We start from the raw sequence: 23,519 nt of genomic DNA, 5'->3' as shown, positions 1-23,519 counted from the left end.
CACTCTCTCTCTCCTCTCTCTCTCTCTCTCTCTCTCTCTCTCTCTCTCTCTCTCTCTCTCTCTGTGTGTGTGTGTGTGTCAATCTCATAAAACTTGAGAAATAAGATCAGAAAAGCCACACAGAAGCTGCCTGATGCTCTCAACACTCTGGAAAACTCTAAGTTCAATGCTTTTGGGTTCACCAAATTCGATCATCCATATCTAGGCTATCAGGTCCAACTCATTCCCACCCAAGTGTCCGGCCTGGAGTCAGGCAACCAGAACAACCAGTCTCCCAGCTGAGTGCTACACAGTGGATGATTTGAGAAACTGAAAAATCACGCGATAAACTGATTCACTAGGTTCACGGATCTGAAGACTCTAAGGAGAGAATAAAGGGGTTGCTTCCCTTTATATATGTCAGCTTGCCAAGCAATAGTAGTCATATGGTAACACTGAACTTAACTCTGCCTAATTACAATTCTTGATTATATATTTCTATGTCTCATGTTTTGCTATCTTGTAGTCCTCTAAAATTGTACATTTTCTTTCCATCAGCCTTTTATTGTCTTTTCGATCAGTGATATTTTTAAGTATCTGTATAAGTACTCAATTTATGTCACCACTAAAAGGCAAGTTACTGTGGTTCAATTTGCAGAGACCTTGACTAATGAACAGATAGATGGGCCAGGTTAATGGTCTCCTAGTTTATAGTCTTCTCTACGTATCATTGCCCGCAATTTGGAAATACTAAGATTTAGCATTCAGGAACCATATGTAAAGCATTCCCTGGAAATGTGCAGTGTGATCATCACACACACACACATACACACACACACACACACACACACACACACACACACACACACACATGCACACACGCATACACACACCTGCTGCAGAAGTAGTTAAAGAATTTTGATACTAAGATTTTAGGGCAATTTTGATAAATTGTTATTTGCTTTGTTTTTTTTTATTCTGTGTAATTTGAATCTATTTAAAAACTGTTTAATTACTCCATAGTCAAATTTAAAAATGCAAAGAAACACTAACTATAAATTCCACTACAAAAGTAATTGTTCAATGCCAATAAAAAGGAAATCATCCTTTCCATGCTTAAAATTTTCCAGGCTTCCTACAAAACATGCTTTCAATTTAACTCTGACATCCCCCATCTCATCAAGTGGTAAGCCTGAAATTAAAAATGAAATGCAGGATTACCTGAGTAACCAAACGATATGCTCGACATTGGGCTAAGATAGATCCCACTTCCATACATGGCACCGTGGAGCTGCCACGTGACGTTTAAGAGAGAGAAAGACATCGGTCAGTGCTTTGAATTAACATCATACAGAGGAGGGCAGTCGGTTTCTTGTTGGAACATTAGGTCTAACTAAAATGATAGGACACTTATGCTGGGTCAAATGTAAGAAGAGCACCACTGTCTCGTTTGGAATGAGTCGATAAAGAAAAAAAATGAGAGGAAAAAGAGCAGAAGAATTTCTCTACTCTGCCAGTAATAAAGAGAGTCATTAGTCATAAAGGACTATACTCAGTTCTTCTTCTAATGGATCTAAAATTCTAAAAGTGAGACTTGCTGAAAAGCCTGGAGAGATATTCTCAGGAACACAACAAGTCGCAATATGAACACAGATCATCATCACTGTGTACCTCATCTGCCAGTCCACCCTTCCACTGAGTGTTTCTAGTTAAAAGGAGTTGCATTATGTGAAATGTTTCAAGTGGTAGAAAGAACAACTCCTCAGAGCATTTAAACTTCTTCAATTTCATTTCTACACTGTAGGGGCCTCACATGCTAGGTCTAAGAACTTGGTACCAAATCAACGGGTTTAGGCTTGCTGACAAGCATAGTTAATTCTGTCCCCTGTGTTGTTACTGTACAGTGACAACTGGCTCAGGTGACTGATGAGGCTGGACTGTTTCTCTTCTCATGTCTTTGTGCTATGGAACATCAGGACTAACTAAAATGGTAACACACTTATGCTGCGTCAAATGTAATTTGGAGGTATGGATTTGAAGAGGAATAAGCAAAATTAAGGCACACTGGGGCACATTACTATAGAAATTCACTTTAGAAAAATGGATGGAAAATATGCCTTTACTTTCTGCACTGTCTTATTTTAGTTCTTACTTTCAAAGTGTGACTTTCACTTTCTCTCCCGAAGAACCCTTTATTGTCAGGCATCGATCAATCTTACTTCAGTTATGTTGTGAAAATGTACCCATCATTATTAGAAATTCTGGATAATATTTTAAATAAATGTTTTAGAGCTCATATCTTGCCTTTACAAATAAATAGGCTCTTACTAAAACACGGAAAGATGTTACCTGTAGACGCGTGTTAGAGGCAACGACCAGACCATTCCTCAGGATAGAGTGCCAGTTTTCAATGTGAGAGCCACTAAACCACAGAAGTGGGGAGGGAAAAAGGCAAAGGCAGAAAGTCAGGTATCTCTACAATTGGTCTCTGCATAAGAAGTCATGATGCTTTCAGAAGTTCTGAGCTTCCAAGTTAAATATTGAAACTGCTGATTTGTCAGTTAGTGTCAACCTCCAAGACACTGTTTTCTCCCCTTCACTTCTGGAAGACCGGGTGGGGCCCCCCCTCCCTCACAGCCATACTCACTGAAACGCGAAGGTGCTCCCAAAGAGCTTCTTGGCAGCTCTGAAGTTGGACTCTTTGGCTGGTGGACTGCTGAGAAGGAGGAACTGGTGTGGAGTGTGCATGAACTTCAGTTGCTGTCATGCAAAGGAATAGTAAGTGATGCTATGTCAATGTTTTGCCAGCTTAGGGATTATCCAAGTTAGCCGATGTCAAAACAGAGAAATTTTACACTAATGACTTTTTCGGACTTGTTTAAAACCCTACATATTTTTTAGAAATCCGCTTAAGTTAGACCTCACATGGAATTACCCATGGGAAGCGACTTCTTTGAGCTAGCCAGAAAAAAAGGGGTGGCAGACAAGCCCAAGCCATTGACGCTTAAAGTCCACTGCCCTGTCATGCTCACACTGGACTGCTCTCGAGGACATTTCTTTGTAAGACTTTTATTATAGAGTTCAGGGCATGTATTAGCAGCCACACACGCAAAAATAATTATTCTGGAGTCAACACACAATTTTAAAATGAAGATCATCCTTTGGCTTTATTTTCATGCTTTTGCTCTTTAACCATGGGATGAGATCAGGTGAACTGCTCGACACGACCCCCTAACTCTTTCCCTTTCTGCTTGGATACTTACCCGGGAATGTAACATGCAGCAATCTCCCATGCGGAGATTTGAAAATAAGGAGAGAAGAGTTTTCAATGCTGCTCTTATATGGTGATGAGCACTGCAGTCAGGGACCGCTAGCTTCTCAGAAAGATTTAAATACTTCATAGGCTCATAAGCAAGGAGTTTGAATCTAGCGTTTCAAATATGGAAAGGCAGAACTCTTGATGCACAATCACTCCCTAGATGTTACTTTTCCAACTCTTTTAGAAAGAATACATTCTCTCATATTGTTGTTTTTTAATTCATTTAAAAGGGCAGGGTACACACTGGATATAGGTTTAATATCTGAAAAAGGTTTGCAGCTCATGCACAAACAGGAACTGAAGAACTGAGCTGGGTCATATCCACCTCTGGACAAGCTGCCTAAGAATCACACTGGCCAGTCCTTCCAGCTAACACTTTCTCCCATTTATATGAAAACACAACTTACCCTGTTGACTGGCAGTTTCACAATATGTGACCTATTACTTGAGATGACCCTGAAATAGAAATGATCAGTCAGTCAAAACTACGTAGCAATTATCTTGACTGTTTTGCAGGATAATCAGCAAGTGATGCAAAGGTAGTTTTGCTGTGCCACAAACAAAATTCAGTGATGCTTTTCAGTTGATTACGTAAGTTCGGTTTACTTACTAACACAATCTAAGGAGCTTACATAACAACAAAAAAGATAGTGCCATAAAACTTGTGAAAATGCCATTTTAAAAAAGCACAACCCACCGGGCAGTGGTGGCGCATGCCTTCAATTCCAGCACTTGGGAGGCAGAGGCAGGTGGATTTCTGAGTTCGAGGCCAGCCTGGACTACAGTGTGAGTTCCAGGACAGCCAAGGCTATAACAGGGAAACCCTGTCTCAAAAACAAACAAACAAAAAACAACAAAAAAACAAAACAAAAACAACAACAACAACAACAACAAAAAGCACAAGCCTAAATATTAGCGACATGAACATTTTTGGAGATTCAATACTAGCAAATAATAAGAGTCTATCTCTGAGAAGCTGATCCATGGCCCTGATCGTTGTGCTTCCAACATCTCCTGGATGAAGAATGGCTTTCAATAAAGATTCTGTTTGTTCAAACAGGTAAGGATATTTTTAAGTTGACAAGAGTTGACAGTGGCTTATCCACAAAAGTCAACATACATGACACTAAAGTTGACCATTTTCACCCAGGTACTTGAAACTATGAATGCTTCATACACATAGTCTACTGTGTATAAAATAGAGGAGAATTCAAAGTGTTTGACCAAAAGACAACCTTGAGGAAGGCAGGCTAAAGACATGCCACAAAGAGAGGAATAACCATTGCATTAAGGAGATGCTGTGCTTTGTCTTCCCAGAATGCCTACCTCTAGTGCAGTAGCTTTCCTGGGCCCCAGGGCAGTAAGATAAAATCATTATATTCTTTCACTTTTCTCATTCAGAAAAGTGTAATGTGCTTCTATCTCTTTTTCTAAGCATGATTTCATCAATATATTGGCTTTGCCCATGAGATTTGAACCTTCTTCACTCTTTGCCTAAAGTTCTCTGCCCACCCCATGGCTGCCTGTCCACTATATATCTGACTTCAATGCCAGCTTAAATGGCACGGTCTGTTGTCTTTTTGCCTTCCATTTTCCCCAGGAAGCTGCTGAGGGTTTTACATCTTGGCTGTCCTGTCCTGTTCCCCCTTCCCCCAGCTTCTGCTTGAGTTCCTTCTTCAAGTATAATTAGAAAATATGAGACTATAAATGTCTATAAAATGTCATTTTTTTTTCTGCATCTGTCAGTATTTTAATAACAGATTCTAATAGATCAGGCAAATTTCTGTAACTAAAGTTTGTCATGGTCTTATTAGATCATGTGGTCTATGAAATTTTACTAAGCAAATGTTATCAGAAATCTGAGGATACTGGACTCTTGTCTGTTTGATGACAGTTTTTTTTTTGTTTGTTTTGTTTTTTATTATCTTTAATCTTTTTTTTTTACAGTCCAATCATTATCCCCCATTCCAGTTTGCCCTCCGACAGTTCCTCAGCCACTGCTTGTCACTCCCAGTGTTTACATAGGCCGGTCTCCTGTAATATGTATACTTGTGATACTCTAGGATAACTATGGTGATTTTATTTAATTCAAAAAAGCCATGTACACAAAACCCTTATAAACTCTCATTGTCTAGTCTTTGCACATGAGAAAAGGATAAACTACTTGAAGCAGGCATCAAAGCAAGGTATATTCTTTAAGTTGCCTCTCCTCTTTGCTTTAAAGTCCTCCTAGAATACAGGCTGGGACTAAATGGTGTGTCCTTCACCAAGGCTTACCCTTAAACAGTACATCTTCTGCCATGGTCAAGTAGAGAGTCATGAAATTCAAAATTCAAAATTCAAAATATCTAAAGCATATTTCGATATTTTTTTTCACTGAAAAGGATTAAGTTTTATAACCAAGTCCTCACTGAGCTAGAAAATTAAATGAACCCACATGCTTTCAGCACACAATCTAACTAAGCATGTCCTTTAAGACTGTACACTAACTGCTGTCAAATGCACTGTGCTCCTACTTGTGCACACAACAGCATCTTCCTCTTGTGATATACTAGTTTTAATTAAAGCGAGAGTCATTAAGGACTCTTGGGTGGAAACAAAATCACTAGGTATCACAGGCTTGTAGAAATGTGGCTTTACAGGGCTTATGAAATAGACGACCCCCCCCCCCGTTAGAAATGGAAAGAGCTACTGATTTTTATTAGGAGAAAAACTATAATCTTATACCATTGCAGAAGTGGATGAGCAAGGGGGTCCTGTTTATCCATCTGCTTCTTGATTTCCAGATAGGGTGCCTGAAAGATAAAATTCCATTCCTTCATTTTTCTTTAAAATTTACTTTTTACCCCCAACAAAAAGAAAATCAGATTAGGTGATACAGTCTAGTCTAGCTAAAACAAAGCCTGTCTAGACTTGGCATGGGAAGAGCCAATTATCTTCTTCACACGAGGAGAAGGGAATCGTGAATAGACTTGCCTCCTAGCTTTTAGAGACTTGACCAACAGGGGAGCCCAAGAGACTCCTAAAACAATATGGGCTATTCCTGTTGTCCTTGGTTACTTCTCAGAAGTTGGAGGTTATTGCTGCAGACACTGTGTACTTTGGACAAAGGACTCAGAGGATTTGGGTTGGATCTGACCTGAAAGCTTGCTCTCTGAGGACTAGCTTTTGTAGTATCAAATGGTGCAAATAAAACTGCCAAGGGAGATAAGCAACCAATAGTCCATCCCAGTTGTGAAGCCTGTGAACCACAACAATAACCCAGCATCACAAGATATCCCTACTGGTGCAATAGTAGCACTCGTATCTTGATAATAATCAATAGTGGTCTGGACATAGGGCCTCTTCCAAAAGAGAATTTATCTCTGGTATTAGAAACCAAATGAACTAACCTACCCATGCTTTGTGATGTCATGCATCTTAGAGGTGAACATGCTGTTGCCACATTCCCAAACCAGTATAATGTCTGACTTCATCCTGAATACTGGCACCCTTAGGTAACTGTAGCTCTCACCAAAAACAAACAAACAAACAAATAAATAAATCTTTGCAACAGATGGAGCTCATTACAGAAAGGCAGGATAGGTCAAAACATGGATAATAAGTGATAACTGATCATGCAGTGCCCAGCCCCAATTGATAAATCTACAATGCAACCCCTACATCTAAGGTTCAAAGAACATGGTAGAAAAGGGGTTAGAATGATTTGTAAGAAACAGAGGACCAGAAAGCCTGCTGGGAGGCTGTGCTTTCACATATGATAAGGAAGCTACATCCTGGTAATCTCAACAATTTGGCTGCCTAAACACAGAACCTGAACAAAGACAACAACAGTTCACATGCCAGTGTGGAAGGTGCTAGCAGAGGAAGAAGTAGTTGTCCTGATGGATGAGTCCCCAGCTGGTTATCCAATACCAAGGGGTCCATCCAACAACCATAAAAGCAACACTAAACACTCAGCAGATTGCATTCATATATCTAGTCATGTGCATGTGCGTGTAAAACAACAATAATTGAGAAAAACAAAGGCCATGATTTGAGAGGGAGTATGTTTAGGGTGGGACATGAGAGAGACTGGGGGAAGGAGAGAGAAGGGGGTACATCATGTAGTTATTTTTAAATTAAAAATAAGATGGGAAAACTTGATCCAATTTTAGCCTGGATTCTTCCTTCATTAGGTTATCAGAAGTGACTCTCTAGCCTCATAAACTGCCTGCCCCTCCCCCACCCACACGCACTCCCCTCTGTGTCTGTCTTGAGAAGATGCAAAGCCATCAACTTTGCCATAGTGCCTGCAGTGAGTTACCGCTTAGCTACTTCTAGGATCTTCTATTTCTGCATCACTCCCCTTGGCTCATCCTTCCCTCCCTGCATTATCTCTTCCTCATAGCGTCTTCCATTCCCGTTTTAAGTCTTACCCCTTTGGGGGTTGAAGGAAAGTGGCTGGGAAGAAGTTGAGCTCCTGCAGCAGCCCTTCCCCTACAGCAGTGCTCCAAAGAGAAAGTGCCCCAGCCCTTGGCAAAGCATTCTGCAGTCTTTCTCTTTGATATCGAACACCTTGAATTTTAATATTAAAGGTGGACAGAGAGCCATGATCCACTGCCGTATGAAAACTGAAGGCCATTTATGTGACAACTCTTCTCCAAAAGAGAAATTGAGTGGAATTTATTGCCAAGTTAAACATTTTATTACTGATCAAGGAACAATTTCTAACTTCTTTGTAACAGTTCAGAGATAGCTTTAAAACATGAACTAGTATAATACTGTGAAAAAGATTAAATAATTTTATTCTATAAGACTGGGCAGTCTGCCCATTAAAGCCACTTTACACAAGATAGATAGGTAGATAGATAGATAGATAGATAGATAGATAGATAGATAGATAGATAGGCAGGCAGGTAGGCAGGCAAGACAGACAGACAAGCAGTTGCTTTTCCTAACCAGATAGTGAAAACACCAAGACTTCCAGCAACTAAGCAATTTGCCCAAGGTCATGAGCTACACTGTGCTGAGGTAGTTATGCAATTCTGGCCTCTAAACGTCCTAGGCTGATGCTTCAACGTCTCTATTGCCTCCAGTTAAAACAGTTTACACATAACCCAGAATAAAGGAAGCAATTTTTGGCAGCGAACAGATTCTAGAGTCAGGGTTTGCAGCCATGTTTAAATCTGGGAATGATATATGCGTCTAGACTCTAGACTCTGAAGAACAGCACAAATCCTTTGTAGCAAATACTTTATCAGGACTAAAAATATTTATCTTCACTTAATATGTGTCATTATTTCTTCTTTCTTATCCCTATGGAAAATGCACTTTGTACTTTCCTTTCTCACACAAATACGTTTCATTTTGAAAAGTGATTCAGATGACACTGCAAGCTATAAGCCCAGAATAGTCACTTAAAGAAATGGGGGACTTAAAACAAATGGTATCACTTGTAAAGTATGGGTACTCACATGTGCCACCGTCTAACATCGACTGTTGAATGAACAAATGTATTCATGGATAAATGAACAAACCAACGAATGAACACTGGTCAACACGGATAAATAGTGACAAAGGAATCAAGGACAAGAACTGGAACTGTGAAATGTCCATTTGAGGATGCTCAGTTGTGGAGGACAGACAGCCCTGGGTGAGGGATCTAGAAAAAGTTAGTGGACCTGGGCAGACTTCCTTCCACAGAGAGAATGAATGACCCCAGCTTGTACTCATCCCTCACTCACAGTGGGGCAGCACAAGGCAAGCCTCGAAAGGGCACATGCAAACTTTACACAAAGTGTAACGTTAATTTTGGATTATTAATTTCTATTGATGATGATGATTTTTAAATCTCAATTCCAACTTCTTGGTAGTGAAAAGGCCTCAGTACTTCAATGGCAAGAACACTTCTAAGTGCCAAGCCGCAGCCTAGGAATACGTAAGTTGCATACTAAACCTAGAGCTTTGCTCAACACAGCTTGTCAACAAAGCCTTCCTAAAAGACAAGACTGTTCCTAGGGGGAATGCCAATTCCCAAGTAGTTACAAGTTCTGTGTTATACCTACAATATTTGATCAATTTTTTTATGTTTTTTTTGTTTTTAATTTTTATATTTTTATTTAAGTACATTGGTGTTTGGTTTGCAAGTATGTCTATATGAAAGAGTCAGATCCACTGACAAGTATTCTTTGTTCTTGGGCTGGGCTTATTTTTGGTTTGTTTTGGTGTGGGTGTGGGTGTGGGTGTGTGGTGTGTGGGGGGGTGGTGTGTGTGTGTCTTGGGCTACAAACATCTATGAGCTGCCATGTGGGTGTTGACAATGAGCAGTACAGCCTTTAACCCCTGAGCCATTTCTCCAGTCCTAGAATTTGTATCTTAAAGAATAATTCTAAATAAATCTTGAGATCACATGAACACACACACACACACAAACACACAGTCACATAAACACACAAGAAAAAGAGGGGGAGGAAGAGAGAGAATATTTCTAGAGCTATTATGGTGGCATATGTTCATAATCCCATCACTTGCAAGATAGATAAAGATCAGAAATTCGAGGTATCCTTAGCTACATAGCAAATCAAAGGCTGGCATAATCAAGTTGATATGTTAATTCTCTCTCTCTCTCTCTCTCTCTCTCTCTCTCTCTCTCTCTCTCTCTCTCTCTCTCTCTTACACACACACACACACACACACACACACACCCCAAAACAAACAAAAAATAAACCCAGTCCAACAACAAAGAATAGCTGTATCCAGATATGGTTGTACACATGCAACATCAGTCTCTATTGCCCTAAATATCTGTCTTTTTTTAACACTGAAAATAATGTCTAAAATTATTAGCACCAGTTAGTATTAAAGGTAGTATTTATTATATTTAAATGTTGTTTTTAAAGATCCTGCTAACTTCAAGTACTCAAGAAATTTACTCAAGTTTAAGAACAAAATATTAAGATTACAATTATGCATTTATTCTTTAAAATCAGTGTTACCACACAGAGACACAGGCAGAGCTGAATTAAACCATCCTAGTACACTTTTGTGATTTTAATTATGTCTTGTATATGAGAAAAAAAAACCCAAACATTCCATAATGGGGTTCTTCTGAAAACATTTCTACAGTAGCGTTTTACCCATGCAGACTGAAGCATACGTGAGTACAGGACCACTTCTTACCTGTGTCATTTCTCTGATGGAAGTTATGCTGTCCAGAGCTTTCATTACCCGATCATAGTTCTTCTTCTGTGAGTCAAAGAAACAAAAGGCACCATTCACTTACGGGCCTTCGCAAGTTACATATCACAAGAGAAGTATACTGTTTCAGTACATGCATTTTCTATCGAAGTGAATTCGCAAACAGTGAGGGTACATAAAACAGTGTAATAAGATGGTGCAAGGACAGAGGATTGATATCTAGAATCAAAGAGAAGAAAAACTCAAGTGTTGTTCCTTATGTAAGGGCACAAAATAATGTTCACCTCACTGGGATAAAAATCTTGAAATACAAAAAAGGTTTGGGGCTCTGGATTCTGGCTTTCACCACACTGAAGTAATAAGCAATAAAGTAAGCTTAGAATCCTTTTGGAAGAAGATATACTTCAAATCTCCCAGCTGCTTTAATTTTAGACTGGAACACTGTCACCCAAAGAGTAAGGTGACAGTGTGTGCTCAAATGGTCCCTCATTTCTATGCAGAAAGTAAACACGAAGGGAAAGGTCTTACGAGAGTGCATTGTACACTCGTTTCTCAAAAAAAAAAAAAAAAAAAACAAAACAAAAAAAAAACGATTTCAAGATGAACAATAATATACACTAAAGCAATCTTGGCTCTCAATCAATTTGAAATTCTGTTACTTCAGAAAACCTCTGCTGTGTTTATGAAATGGTTAGACTTTTAACAATATGAATTTAACTGCTGTAATTTCCTAGGGGGATGGAGAGAAACAATAGGGAAAGGTTTCAGTGTATTCCAAAGAATACACTATGAACTTAAAATCACCATGGAGACACTTGATAAGACAGACATGCAAGGGAACGACAGCTGTGAGACTAAAGTCTGCATCATGGTTCTCAGGAGCTTGGTGAATGGTGGGCTTGGAGGACCACTTACCCTGGGGTTGAAGGCTAACATCTGAGGGTCATTAGGATCTACCACAGAAGGATATGGCTCAAAAATGACGACTTTTCTAGGAGATTCCAACGCAGATCTACACATGGACACGAGTAGATCTACCACCTTAGAAAACAGATGAGCTGAGTCACAGCCAGGTTCTATCAGATGTTTTGCTACTACCCGCCCTGCTCATGGCAGCCCAATGTAATCAGGAAGTCCTGGGACTGCCACCCACCTCTAAAATCACTAGTTCATGAATTTATACCAAACTTGGCCAAAATTGGACCACTGATTCAATGTAACAAGCATTTGTTGCCTCTGATTGCTCATGACTGTGTGTTTGTCATGAGCATTCTGTGTGTGATGGTATTGTTCTAGATCCAATGGTAAGACGAACAAGACAGGTCTGTGCTAGGGTGCTGTTAATGGACAAGATATTAAAGGAATACCTGCTTCTTTGGAATATCTGGTGTTGCTGAATGGAATGACAGTAGGCATTAGATAATGATGCATAAAAACTTTTTGGAGCTATCTTAGAGACCTACCTGGCACGACAGGGGAGGAGGTTACCTCCAAGTTAGAAAATCCACACAGCCATGACAAATTTGCTATGTTCTAAAAAAAGCAAATTACTGGAAACCACCTTGCCTCTGATATACAAAGAAACAGGACTGTCTATCATAAGTTACCTCCCTTCACGAGGTCCCAGACTAGTGTGCTGTTTCTGGAAACTGGATAAAGAAACACTGGTACTGCCTGGACAAAAGGAGCTCATCTGAACAGTTGTAATTCAGTATGGACATAAATAAGGAAAACTACATCCAAAAAGATTTTAGACTAGCATTTAAAAATGCACAGGAAGTGGAACATGATGGTACATGACTATAATCCCAGCCCTGGAGACACTAAGGCAGTAAGTTTACAAGTTTAGCTTAAGGCCAGTCCAGGACACATACCAGAATCTTGTCTTAATAAAAAGGCCTAATGTAACCCTGTACAGCAACAACAAAAAGTTGGGCCTGGTAGCTCATATCTTCAATCCTAGTACTAGGGAGGCAGAGACAGATGGATCTTCATGAGTTGGAGGTTTCCCTGGTGAATATATAGCAAGTTCCAAGACATCCTGAGCAAGGGATGGATGGATGGATGGATGGATGGATGGATGGATGGATGGAAAGATGGAAGGATGGAAGGATGGAAGGATGGAAGGATGGAAGGATGGATGGATGGATGGATGGATGGATGGATGGATGGATGGATGGAAAGATGGATGGATGGATGGATGGATGGATGGATGGATGGATGGATGGAAAGATGGAAGGATGGATGGATGGATGGATGGATGGATGGATGGATGGATGGATGGAAAGATGGATGGATGGATGGATGGATGGATGGATGGATGGATGGATAAATGGATGGGTAAATGGATGGATGGATAGATGGATGGATGGAAAGATGTATGTATGGATGGATGGATGAATGGATGGATGGATAGACAGACAGACAGAATAGGCTTCCACTTCATGGAAGTGAAACTATACCAAAACAAACAAACAAGCAAACAAATGAACATAACTACATAAAACACAGGCAAGGTTCCCCCCCCCCCATCATTCAGCATGGAAAACACTTATTTTTAAGAGAAAGTTGTTTGATTTCTCCCCCCATAAGCTACTGGAAAAAAAATGACCAAAAACAGATCTAAAAGAAAAAAAGTTAAATGCCAGATTGTTTTTTAGAAGAAGCTATCAGAATTCTGCCCTGAAGAACAGCAAGAAGACAGCAATGGATTGGAACAAATTTTTGAACTCAAAACCAGGCCCAATTAGCACGGGTACCTGAGCTCCGGTAGCTATCTCATCGGCGGCTTCATTCATCACTCCCAGGGTTTGAAAAGCAAATACACACAGCTCTCGCTCACATACCGTGGGCTGCAAAAGAACGGGAGTCAATTACAGTATATTTTTCCATCTTTCAATTCATAAATGTAAAGTTGCTCTACATAATGAATGGAAAGTAGGGAAGCTTAGAGTGTTTGAAGAAAGGAAATCATATCATATTACTTATTAATAACCAAATTTTTACACAGAAGTAACAATAGTCTCCTGGTAGAGTCACAACTACAATAACAATTCATCCATTCCAGCGAGTTGGAGGCATTTCCATTCAGAACAACTTACCAACTGATGAAAAGAATATTAAGCAGCAAAATACCTCTCTCTATCCAAACTACAAGGCATATTAGATGTATTCATTCAAAAATATATTCCTAAGTTGGGGATATAATTAAGTCATACACAAAAACTACATTAAAAAAAAAAAGATATAATGAGCGAATCTCACTTTTCCCTAGGAAGTTTATTTGTGAGAACTAAGCATGACTCAACTTACTCGCTACCTAGCTCTTGAAAGATTGGTTTTGTTGCATTTGTTGCACAGACTCTTGACTTCAATAACCTCTCGAGGTCAATGGCACTGAAATATACACTCTCCAATTACTTTGGAGGAGCTTTCATCTTTCTAATCTAATACAGTGTCATCCCCTTGATTTATCTTATCTCCCAGTTACATTGCATTAGGTAGCTGATGAACCCTAACACAACGCAATCCACTGTGCCTCTGCACAGCAGACAAAAGGCATTTGTTAGTGCCACTGCTCCTGCACTCGCTGCTTCTAGAGAATGGTTTGGTCTGTTGAGTAGCCACTGGGAAAGTATGGCTCCACTCTGGATATGCTCTTGCGTTCAGAGGAGTCCTGTGTGTGTGGCTCTATGGATGGAGAGCCTGAGTTATCACAGTTTTCTCACAGAATCCCTGAAGAGAATCCAAGAAAAGAGATGATGTGCTGTATTTCCTTTGTTGGTCCTAACAGTGCAAACTGATTCCATCTCAGAATTGGAAGAGATGGGGGAAGTTCTGCAGGCAGTCTATAGTCAGTGCTACCTGTCTGGATAAGCACCTTGCAGACTGCTCAACTCCGACTGTTTTTCCTTTTACTCGAATGCCTGCCATATTCTAAAATCTTCTTCGATCTCTTCTGAGTACCTATGTGTATGTGCCGCAAATATTCCCCAATGACATGAGGCTTTTGTTCCTTTGAGCACTTTCTTGGGAGTGGCGCAACATGCTGTGGGCTGACGCAACAGGAGCAACTATTACTGCACATTAACTGCAACATCCAGTGCTATAGCCATGTCTCAATATAACAAAAGTGAAATTGAATGTGAATGAAAACTCATGGGGAAGCTTGGAAATCATGACAGACTGATGGGACCTACCTGCGTACCACTCAACCCAGTCAACGGTAACATGGAAGATGCTTTCTTTTAAATAATAGTCCAGTCAAAGAGCCCACTATCCTTTTAATAACTACAATACACTAATCTCCAACTTAAATAACAAGGTATGGCTTATTTAGTTATTGGAGTAACCATCAGTTCTATCTGAATAGTTAACAATTGAATATACTTACTTAAATGTGTGTATATATGTGAATGGGGCAAGCACACGCACACACACACACACACACACACACACCATTCTCAGAATACATGGAAAAAATAACGAAAAATGATTTTCAATTAAAAAAATAACAGAAAAAATTTTTTAGTATTATGCTGTTTTAAGCAGAAATAAAACACTTCAGGTTCCCATATTTAAGAGTTCATTAAAAACTTACAAGAAAAATTTATGAAAAAGTCACTGTAGATAGCCATGGCTATACATATATATATGCCTTGTCACTGACAATCCCAAGAACTAAAGCTCGTCTCAAATTTTGTTTAGCATGAATTTTAGTAATTTACCCAGTGACAATTTCCATGCTTCCTTCTGCACTCATTCCCCAGCCTGCACTTATAAAGCTCTGAATCCCAGATATTTGCCAACTGTCCAGTTATTTTTTTCCAAACAAGAAACATGAATTTTTATGATGAAGCTATGACACAATTATTTTGTGGACAGGTTTCCATTTTTCATACATTTTTTTGGCTAAAAGGAACCTACTTCCCATATTCAAGTATATAAAGCTGATTTCTGGAAATATCCTAGCACCCTAACAGCTAAAGGAAGGGACTCAGAGAAGCTAGAAAATATGGTTTTTTTCTGAAAACAACAACCAAAACAATTTTCTATTATTATGAAAATTTACTAGTAAAACTATAATTACATTCTTACAAAAACATATCCCCCCCCTTTTAAATGTAGTAACTAGATGGTAAGTGCTCTTATTAATTTATCGCCGTATTAAACCATACTAAGGTACTGCTTGTACACTGTCAAGACAATTCAGAGTGTAAAAAGCAAAAAATGTCCAAGTTTGCGATAAGTGTTTCCAAACCCACATACGTGTTCTGTACAGTAATACACTCTTCTTGTTTATCTATGTTACATTTGTTAATTCCAACTCTCAATACAAGACGGTCCTAAAAGAAAATTCTGAAATTACATAAGGTGATTAAAATTAGGTGTCTCCCTCACAGCTGATCAGAGTGCAGAGAATGAGGAACTATGGCGTGTCTGTCCCTAAGTGGGACATCTAGGCCTTGCTACCACATACCTCAGGAGACATTCTAGAAGACAGAGAGATTTTTTTCCTTTTATTAATTTAAAAAGAAATAATTTTCCCCTTACATAATATATCCTGTTACGGTTCCCCCTCACTCTACTCCTCCCAGTTTCCCCCTCCTCCACCCATCCAGATCCATGCCCTTTATGTCTCTCACTAGAAAACAAATAAGCATATAAGGAATATTTAAAAATAAAATGACAAAATAAAAACTGGCTCATCGGAGTTGACCAAGATGAACAAACAGGAGGAAAAGAGCCCATGAGAAGGCAAAGATTTAGAGGCCAGCTCATTCATAAACTCCGGAGTCCCACAAAACCACAAATCTGGAATGCATAATAAGTATGTATGCAGGGGACCTGGTGCAGACCCCTGCGGGCCTTGTGCATTCCGCTTCAGTTGCCCTCCGGGAGTTCACGTGAGCTCTGATCATTTTGATTCAGAGGGCCTTCCATTTTTGGTGCCGTGATCCCCTCCGGCTCTTACACCCCTGAGGGCAGGAAGATCTTAAGAACCAGGAGCTGAGGAGGTCTGCCAAGAAAGCGTTTTCTGGACATGACAGAGCCATTACACTCAGGAACTCACAAGAGCTACAGAAGCTTGCACCCGACCTACACAAGATAAAGCCAATCAGACTTTCAGCACAGATGGATTCGAGTGTCATGACTTCCCAATTCTAGCTAGGGTGCTTTGACACCTAAGACAGCTGGGGTAGGCAGTCAGTGCTCTTCAGGGAGGAGGCCTCTGGTAGACTCCATACTCTAGTGAATGGCTCTAGAAGCATGTGCATGTGGACAGCATTGGATGCTCTTAGTTAGCTCCGGAAAGAGGACGTGAAGGTGGGTGCAGGAGTGTCGTTGGGAGGAATGGGATGCAGAGTATGAAACTGACACATATGAAGTACTCTGTGAGCATTCATGAAAATTCTCAAAGAATGAATGAAAAGTCAAGCTTCTCTGCTCACAAGGAGGGAATCGTACTCAAGGAAGATAAACAGAACTCCTTGGCACCATGTCAGGAATTATACTGTAGACTAGCCTTTTCATACACTAAAGTGACACCTGTGTGCCCCTTTTTAGAAACTGCCGTGATTGACAGTTACACAAAAAGGTGCCAGTTTCAACTCTAAACAGTACGTAGCCATTTAACATCTAATAACAGACAGGGGTAATAATGAGTTTATTTCACATATTTTAATAGAAATCATGTAAGCATAAATATATCCAAGTCTGGCATTATTAATTCTTAATATGTACCTGTAAGATTTAATAATTATGAATTGTGTTGGAGCAATCAACTCCCTCCAATTTAGATTATAAAACTACACCAAGTCCCGCCATTACCAACAGGCATATTTACTACACAATATTTGTTATTTACCAACTTAAAAGCACAAAGCACTTTTATATGTGTCCTTAAATATGTTTCACTGTAGACCTTTTTAGCTAAGATGAATACACCTAAAATTTTTTTTGAATCAAAGTAATTTAAATGTGAGCAATAAAAACATATTTCAAAAACTGTTTCTAAGCCTCAAAGAATATTTTAGAACCTAACTGTATTTTAGGAAATTTGCATTTTCAATGAATTTAAATTACCCTTTACTGAGAATAGAAATGTTACAACTCTGGAGGATTTTGTTATGCATTTATGTATAGAGTAAAGCATGGTGTTGGGGATGGTTGTCAAACACTTCCGCTATGATCTTTTTGTTCAGTCTAAATATTTCATATAAGGCCAACGTATTAAACACACAACTGGATCTCGTTGACCCTGGCGCATATATGCAGCTGTCTTCAAACCTATAAAATGGGAATAAAAATAACATCCAACTCTGTAATTTGATAAGAAAGTTAGACAAGATTCATAAACACTTTCTTTAGCAATGGAGAGCCATTTTTGATGTTAAACAAAATAAATTAAATTATTCTAGGTGAACCCATAGTGGCTTAATGTTAATGTACATAAAAATACTCAACAAAACATGCTAAAGTATTTAATGAAGACTGTTTGTTGTAGTACGTATAACACTTTATACATTTTACTTAATCAAAAATGTTAAATTATTGCTGAAATATTTCCAATTAAAAGAGAAAAAAATCAGTTGAAGGGTAAATTCTTGATTTAGAAAGGGTTGAAAAATGAGAATGTTAGCATATTAAGGACCAAACCTGTAAGGTTTTAATTCTCTGTATTTGCCAGTTTCATAGGCAAGGGTTTGCACATATTTTGTAGTCAAGACAGATTATCTGAGTGCAGAAAGCTTTACACTTCGTTAAGAGGCACAGACACTGTTCATGGAACCTTGCTTCTTGCCTTGCTTGTTTTTTGACTATTTGTGTTTATTCTCTTGCTTGTTCCTTGACTATTTGCATCTATTGTATTGCCAGTTCCTCAACCTAGAACAGACCTTAATACTTGCATGTAATTAAAATGGTATAAAAGCAAAAAGGAGGAAGGGGGATGGGATAGGGAGGGGAAATGGGGAAAGGGGATGGCATCTGAAATGTAAATAAATAAAATATCTAATAAAAAATAAAATAGAAAAAAAAGAGGCACAGATATGACAAAGGATCAGGGCAGAGGTGCGCTCACCAGGCAGGCTTGGCTGCTAGATGAGTGGTTGGTCACTAATGCAGACTTCAGAAGGGAAATGTGACTTGACAGGCTTCTCGGGGGCAATTAGATGAAGGAAGTGCCAACCAAATCAACGGAATTCATCCACTGAGTGGTTAATAATTCATCAAATTTAAGAAGGGCTGAAAAACAGCAGTGCATCCAGACTGGGGATAGGTCTCTGGGGCCTTGTCTCTGGAGAGGGCGTCACATCTCTCTCCCTCTGCCTCTCTTTACTACTGTTCTGTCACATGCTGCCACCACTATGATGTTTTGATTCCTCACAGGCCCAGTGCACTGAAGGCTGCTGACTGTGATTCTAACTCTGAAGGCTGCTGACTGTGATTCTAACTCTTTTAACTTACACATATGGGAACCAGGAAATGTGTCTCTTAAACAGGGGCACAGAATGACAGCCAGTGTTGGAGAGTACAGCAATGCTAACACACATAGATGTACAGTTTTCTCCATCAGAGATCAACAGTTCACAGGAAAGGCTCAAGAAAGACAACAGCAGAGGCAATAGGAAGGCCACTAGGAATTTAGACACCAAGTGCCTTCAGGCACCAAACCCACACTTTCCTGTTTCCTGTAATACTTGACGGTTTCTCTAAAACATGTGCCACACTGACACTCCAGTACCTTCAAAGGGGACAGATTTGATCACCAGGTTTAGTGTTTTGGTTTTGTGGTAACAATCTACCATAGTGCCAAGAACCCAGACTCTAGGAACACTCCTGTGTTAATATATTACCTGTATTACCGATTCAAGTGTCATTTAGAAACTTTGTTAGCAAATAAGGAGAAAACTGGCCCACTGGGACACTTCTAAGTGACACACTCAGAAAGTATGTATCACATGCACTAAGGAAGTCCTCTGAGAAGAATAGTAGAAGAGTGCAAGCAGAAACTAGCATGTTAGGGCTTCAAGAGCAGAGAGGTAAAGAACATTTGCATCTTAAGAAAACCAGGTTTAAAGAACAATATTAAGAAATAATGTTAAGCACAGAAGACAAAGATCTTAGGTTCAGGAGTTGAGGGAAACCAAGTGCTGTCTGTCTATTAAATCACCAGCTGTATGCGTTATAATGCACCTCCTCAGGATTTATTACACCTGGAAATATGTCACAGGATAGAAGCAATGGTCAGGAAATCACTGCTTAAAATCCAGTCAGAAACTATGTATGACTCTTTAACTTAGCAAAATGCACTGCAATGTAAGTATAAGAGAGATAAAAAAAAAATGCCAAGTGTGCTGAAATTAGGAAACACCTCTGTCCTCTGTGGAGAACATTAAGAGACGGTTCTTTCTGTTTACCCCACTTCAACATAAGATGATGCGTTTGATTTTCATGGCCTGACCTGATTTTGCATGACTTATATCATTATTTAAAAGGTCAAAGGCATTTCTCTGACTTCTTTAGGCCAAAAATTCTCAACCTGTGGACTGCAACCTCTTTGGTGGTAGGATGACCCTTGCACAGGGTACACATATCAGATATCCTGCATATCAGCTATTTATATTAGGATTCATAACCTTGGAAAATTACAAACATGAAGAAGCAATGAAAATAATTTTATGGTTAGTGGTCACCTCAACATGAAAGGGTTGCAGCATTAGGAAGGTCAAACATCAGGGCCGTAGGCTCTGTCACAGAAACACCAAAGGACCTAATAACTAGCTACAGAAAATACTTATTTAGAATATTGTTTTCTCTCTAACCTTCACTAATGTGGAAAAAAATTGGTGTGAGGCATAAAGAATACTATGAGAAACTGTGGTATCCTTACCACTTGTTATAAAAATGAATTGCCAACAAATTAAACCACGAATAGGTTGCCGACCCGTGTGTGCAGCGAAATTTAAAAAAACAAAAATGTAGTCATTCAAGTCTGCAAGTTGAGAGTCTATTTTAGTACCACTCTGCCCAGTTAGAATCTTGTCTTTGTTACCAACCATCGAAGTATCACTGAATAAAATATATCCTTCCTCACCTGTGACGTGAAGCTAATAATATTCACAGAGGATTGCATGCTAACAACCCAAAGTGCTTTGCACACATGAATTGTACCTAAGGAGTGTCTGCTATTGACGAATCCCTAATGTTCTCTGCAGTGGAGACAGCACTGTCATAGATAAACTCAAGGTCAAAGCTTGAACATTGGCAACTGCAGCTCCTTAGAAGGGTATGCAGAGATAGATGACCAGGAGCTGTGGTGCTCCATGTATCAAGTGGACAGTTTTCTTTTAAATCATGTAATAATTAACATGCTGTTTTAGCTAGCATGTATTTAATTCTGAGAGTAAAATAAAAGCAGACTTTCAGAAAGTGGTATACAGACGGTAAAAATAATGTTCATCTATTTCCCTTGAACAAAATTAAATAAATCACAAAATCTGAAAATTATTCTAATAGAGTGGTTATTTATCTATTTGAATCTTGAAATACTGAAAATGTCTGATAAAAATCATTGATTTATAGGCTGTGTAATTTATACTTTCAAACATTCTAAAGAGCAAGAGAATCTTTTATTTTCCCCCTTCAAAGAGTGGAACAGAATCGATCCTGGGGCCTTCAGCCTACTAATCCGTCAATTAACGTTGAAGATAGAGTGCAGAAGTCGGGCAGAATCAGGTTCAAAGCTCAACGCCAATTTCTTAATCTCTGTGACTCAAAAAAACGACAACAACAGCAAAAACTTTTTTGAACCACAGGAGCAAATCACTACATTTTGTGTAGGTAAGGAATAGATAAACAAAGTATCTATGAGCAGTGCCTGTCCACAATGCAAAACGACCCCCCTCCTCAGTAAATCATCAGGACAGATATTAGGTCAATCAGAATCATTCACCCATATTTTACTGTTTTTCAAAATAAAACCTGGATTTTACTAATTAGGTGTAGTAGAGTAAATTAAAAAAAAAAAACACTGAAATAAGCACTGATAACAAAAAAAGTCTTAGTGATAACCTATCCTTGCACCTCCTTAGAAAGGTTTTTAAAACCCTATTAAAAATGGTCTAACAAACTCAAATCATCCTGAAAAGTAGCATAAAGTTTGTAATAAGGCAAGAAGCACTTACTCAACAGTCACACCTTGGTATGAATGTGAGCTATTCACAACAGCTTACATTTCCTGAAACTGAAGAAGGAATGGAGATGATTCACAAAGGACTGTGATGGACTCCATCTAATGGACAGACACCTTTCTGTCTGTGCTTGACCCTCAACTCACCCAGCACTAAATCTTATACCCAGGATTAGGACTGAACACTAGTCAATGTCTTTGGTCATTACAGAGGCAGTAAGTAACAACCGAGGCTAACAACAAGGTAACAAAACTGCTTGGGAGGAAAGACTAATAAGGATGAACAAGACCATGAACTGCTTCTACAGATGTCTGGGAAGACAAAAGGCCACATACTTGGCCAGGACTCCATGTGCTCAAAAATAAATATGTAGTCAGTCACGGTGGTTCCTGGCAAAAAATCTCAGCATTTGAGAGTCTCAGGCAGGAAAACTGCCACAAGTTTGAAGACAATTTGAACTAAATAAAAAATTCTTGGCCAGACAAAGCTAAGCAGCCAGACCATATATTTAATTTAGAAGAGGGGGAGGAGAAAAGAAAAGAAAAGAAAATCCCCCAAAACTAAAGATATGGCATTAAATATTATTATTTCTAGATGTGTTTTTTTTGTTGTTGTTTTTGTTTTGTTTGTTATGTTTTGTTTTTTATTGAAAGGAGGAAATTCAGGCTAAGGTAGAGTTGTAAACCGCCAAGATAAGTATTCAAGGAATGCTTAACACGTACACACCCTTGAAAGAAATGGGAAACCACTTTGATATTAATTTGTCAAGAAATAAATTCTAGAAAGGACAGAGATCTGATTCTCAGGATGCTGCATTAGTACACGCAGGATGCCTAGCTGGAAGAAAGGAAGGAAGGGAAAGTGGGAGGAAGGGAAAGAGGGAGGAAGGGAAGAAGGGAGGAAGAGAGAGAGGGAGGGAGGAAGAGAGGGAAGGAGGGAGGAAGGGAAGGAGGGAGGAAGGGAGGGAGGAAGGAAGGGAGGAAGAGAGGGAAGGAGGGAGGAAGGGAGGGAGGGAGGGAGGAAAAGAGGGATGGAGGGAGGGACAGAGGGATGGAGGGAGGGACAGAGGGAAGGAGGAAGAGAGGGAAGGAGGGAGGAAGGGAGGGAGGGAGGGACAGAGGGAGGGAGGGAGGGAGGGAGGCAAAGAAAGAATAAAGGCCCAGGTACAGAAGAAAGGTGAGTGAGGGACAGGGTCCGGGAAACACAGACACTGCGTTGGGCAACATTTATAAGATGATTAAAGAGCCAAGACAAGCAATCTAATGAAAGATGGTATGTCCAAAGAATCAGTAAGTAGAATTTTTAAGAAAAAAATAAATTCTGGGGTTGAACACTATCAAAACTAATATAAAATTCGCTAAGGCATGCTATGAGGGCATTTGAGGAGTTCACGAACATTAGTATGTAGGCCAAGTGAGATGTGTAATTCAGTAAGAGAATGATGAAGGAAGTGACCAGAGGCTAAGAAATCTGTTCAGTACCATCTCATGCGAGTGCACTGATGATGGAGTCCTGGGAGAAAAGGAAAAGATGTGGGGAAATATTTGATGAGAATACTACACTAGAATAAATGAAAAGAGATATACACATACATTAGTAAAAACACTGAGAACCCTGGCAATGCACACCTATAACCCCAGCACTCAAGAGGCTGCTGCAAAATTACCACTGAAGCTTCCCGCTAGCATGGACTCCACAGTGAGAGATGTTGTCTCAAATTAAATAAATTAACAAACAAACAAACAAATCCAGAGAATAATCACAGAAAATCAAGACATAAGAAGTACTGTGAGGAGCTCACACATAGGAGGAATCCGTCACACACACAGACACACACACACACACAC

The 23,519-nt window shown here is 39.4% G+C and overlaps 1 protein-coding gene across 2 annotated transcripts in view; it reads right to left on the bottom strand.

The window, feature by feature from the left end:
* The window catches only part of Parp8 (poly(ADP-ribose) polymerase family member 8), a 165,354-nt gene that overhangs the window by 10,230 nt on the left and 131,605 nt on the right, over nucleotides 1-23,519 (bottom strand). For both annotated transcript variants that reach the window (XM_076916193.1, XM_034523612.2), the window contains exons 16-23: nucleotides 13,237-13,329; nucleotides 11,393-11,518; nucleotides 10,460-10,525; nucleotides 6,026-6,093; nucleotides 3,706-3,754; nucleotides 2,627-2,739; nucleotides 2,329-2,401; nucleotides 1,201-1,270 (exon numbers count right to left, since the gene is read on the bottom strand). In XM_076916193.1, the coding sequence (XP_076772308.1) occupies nucleotides 1,201-1,270; nucleotides 2,329-2,401; nucleotides 2,627-2,739; nucleotides 3,706-3,754; nucleotides 6,026-6,093; nucleotides 10,460-10,525; nucleotides 11,393-11,518; nucleotides 13,237-13,329 (658 nt within the window). The remainder of the gene's footprint in view (nucleotides 1-1,200; nucleotides 1,271-2,328; nucleotides 2,402-2,626; nucleotides 2,740-3,705; nucleotides 3,755-6,025; nucleotides 6,094-10,459; nucleotides 10,526-11,392; nucleotides 11,519-13,236; nucleotides 13,330-23,519) is intronic.

The sequence above is a fragment of the Arvicanthis niloticus genome, chromosome 19 (assembly GCF_011762505.2).
Source record: "Arvicanthis niloticus isolate mArvNil1 chromosome 19, mArvNil1.pat.X, whole genome shotgun sequence".
Lineage (NCBI taxonomy): Eukaryota > Metazoa > Chordata > Mammalia > Rodentia > Muridae > Arvicanthis > Arvicanthis niloticus.
This window is presented reverse-complemented; position numbering and strand designations above follow the sequence as displayed.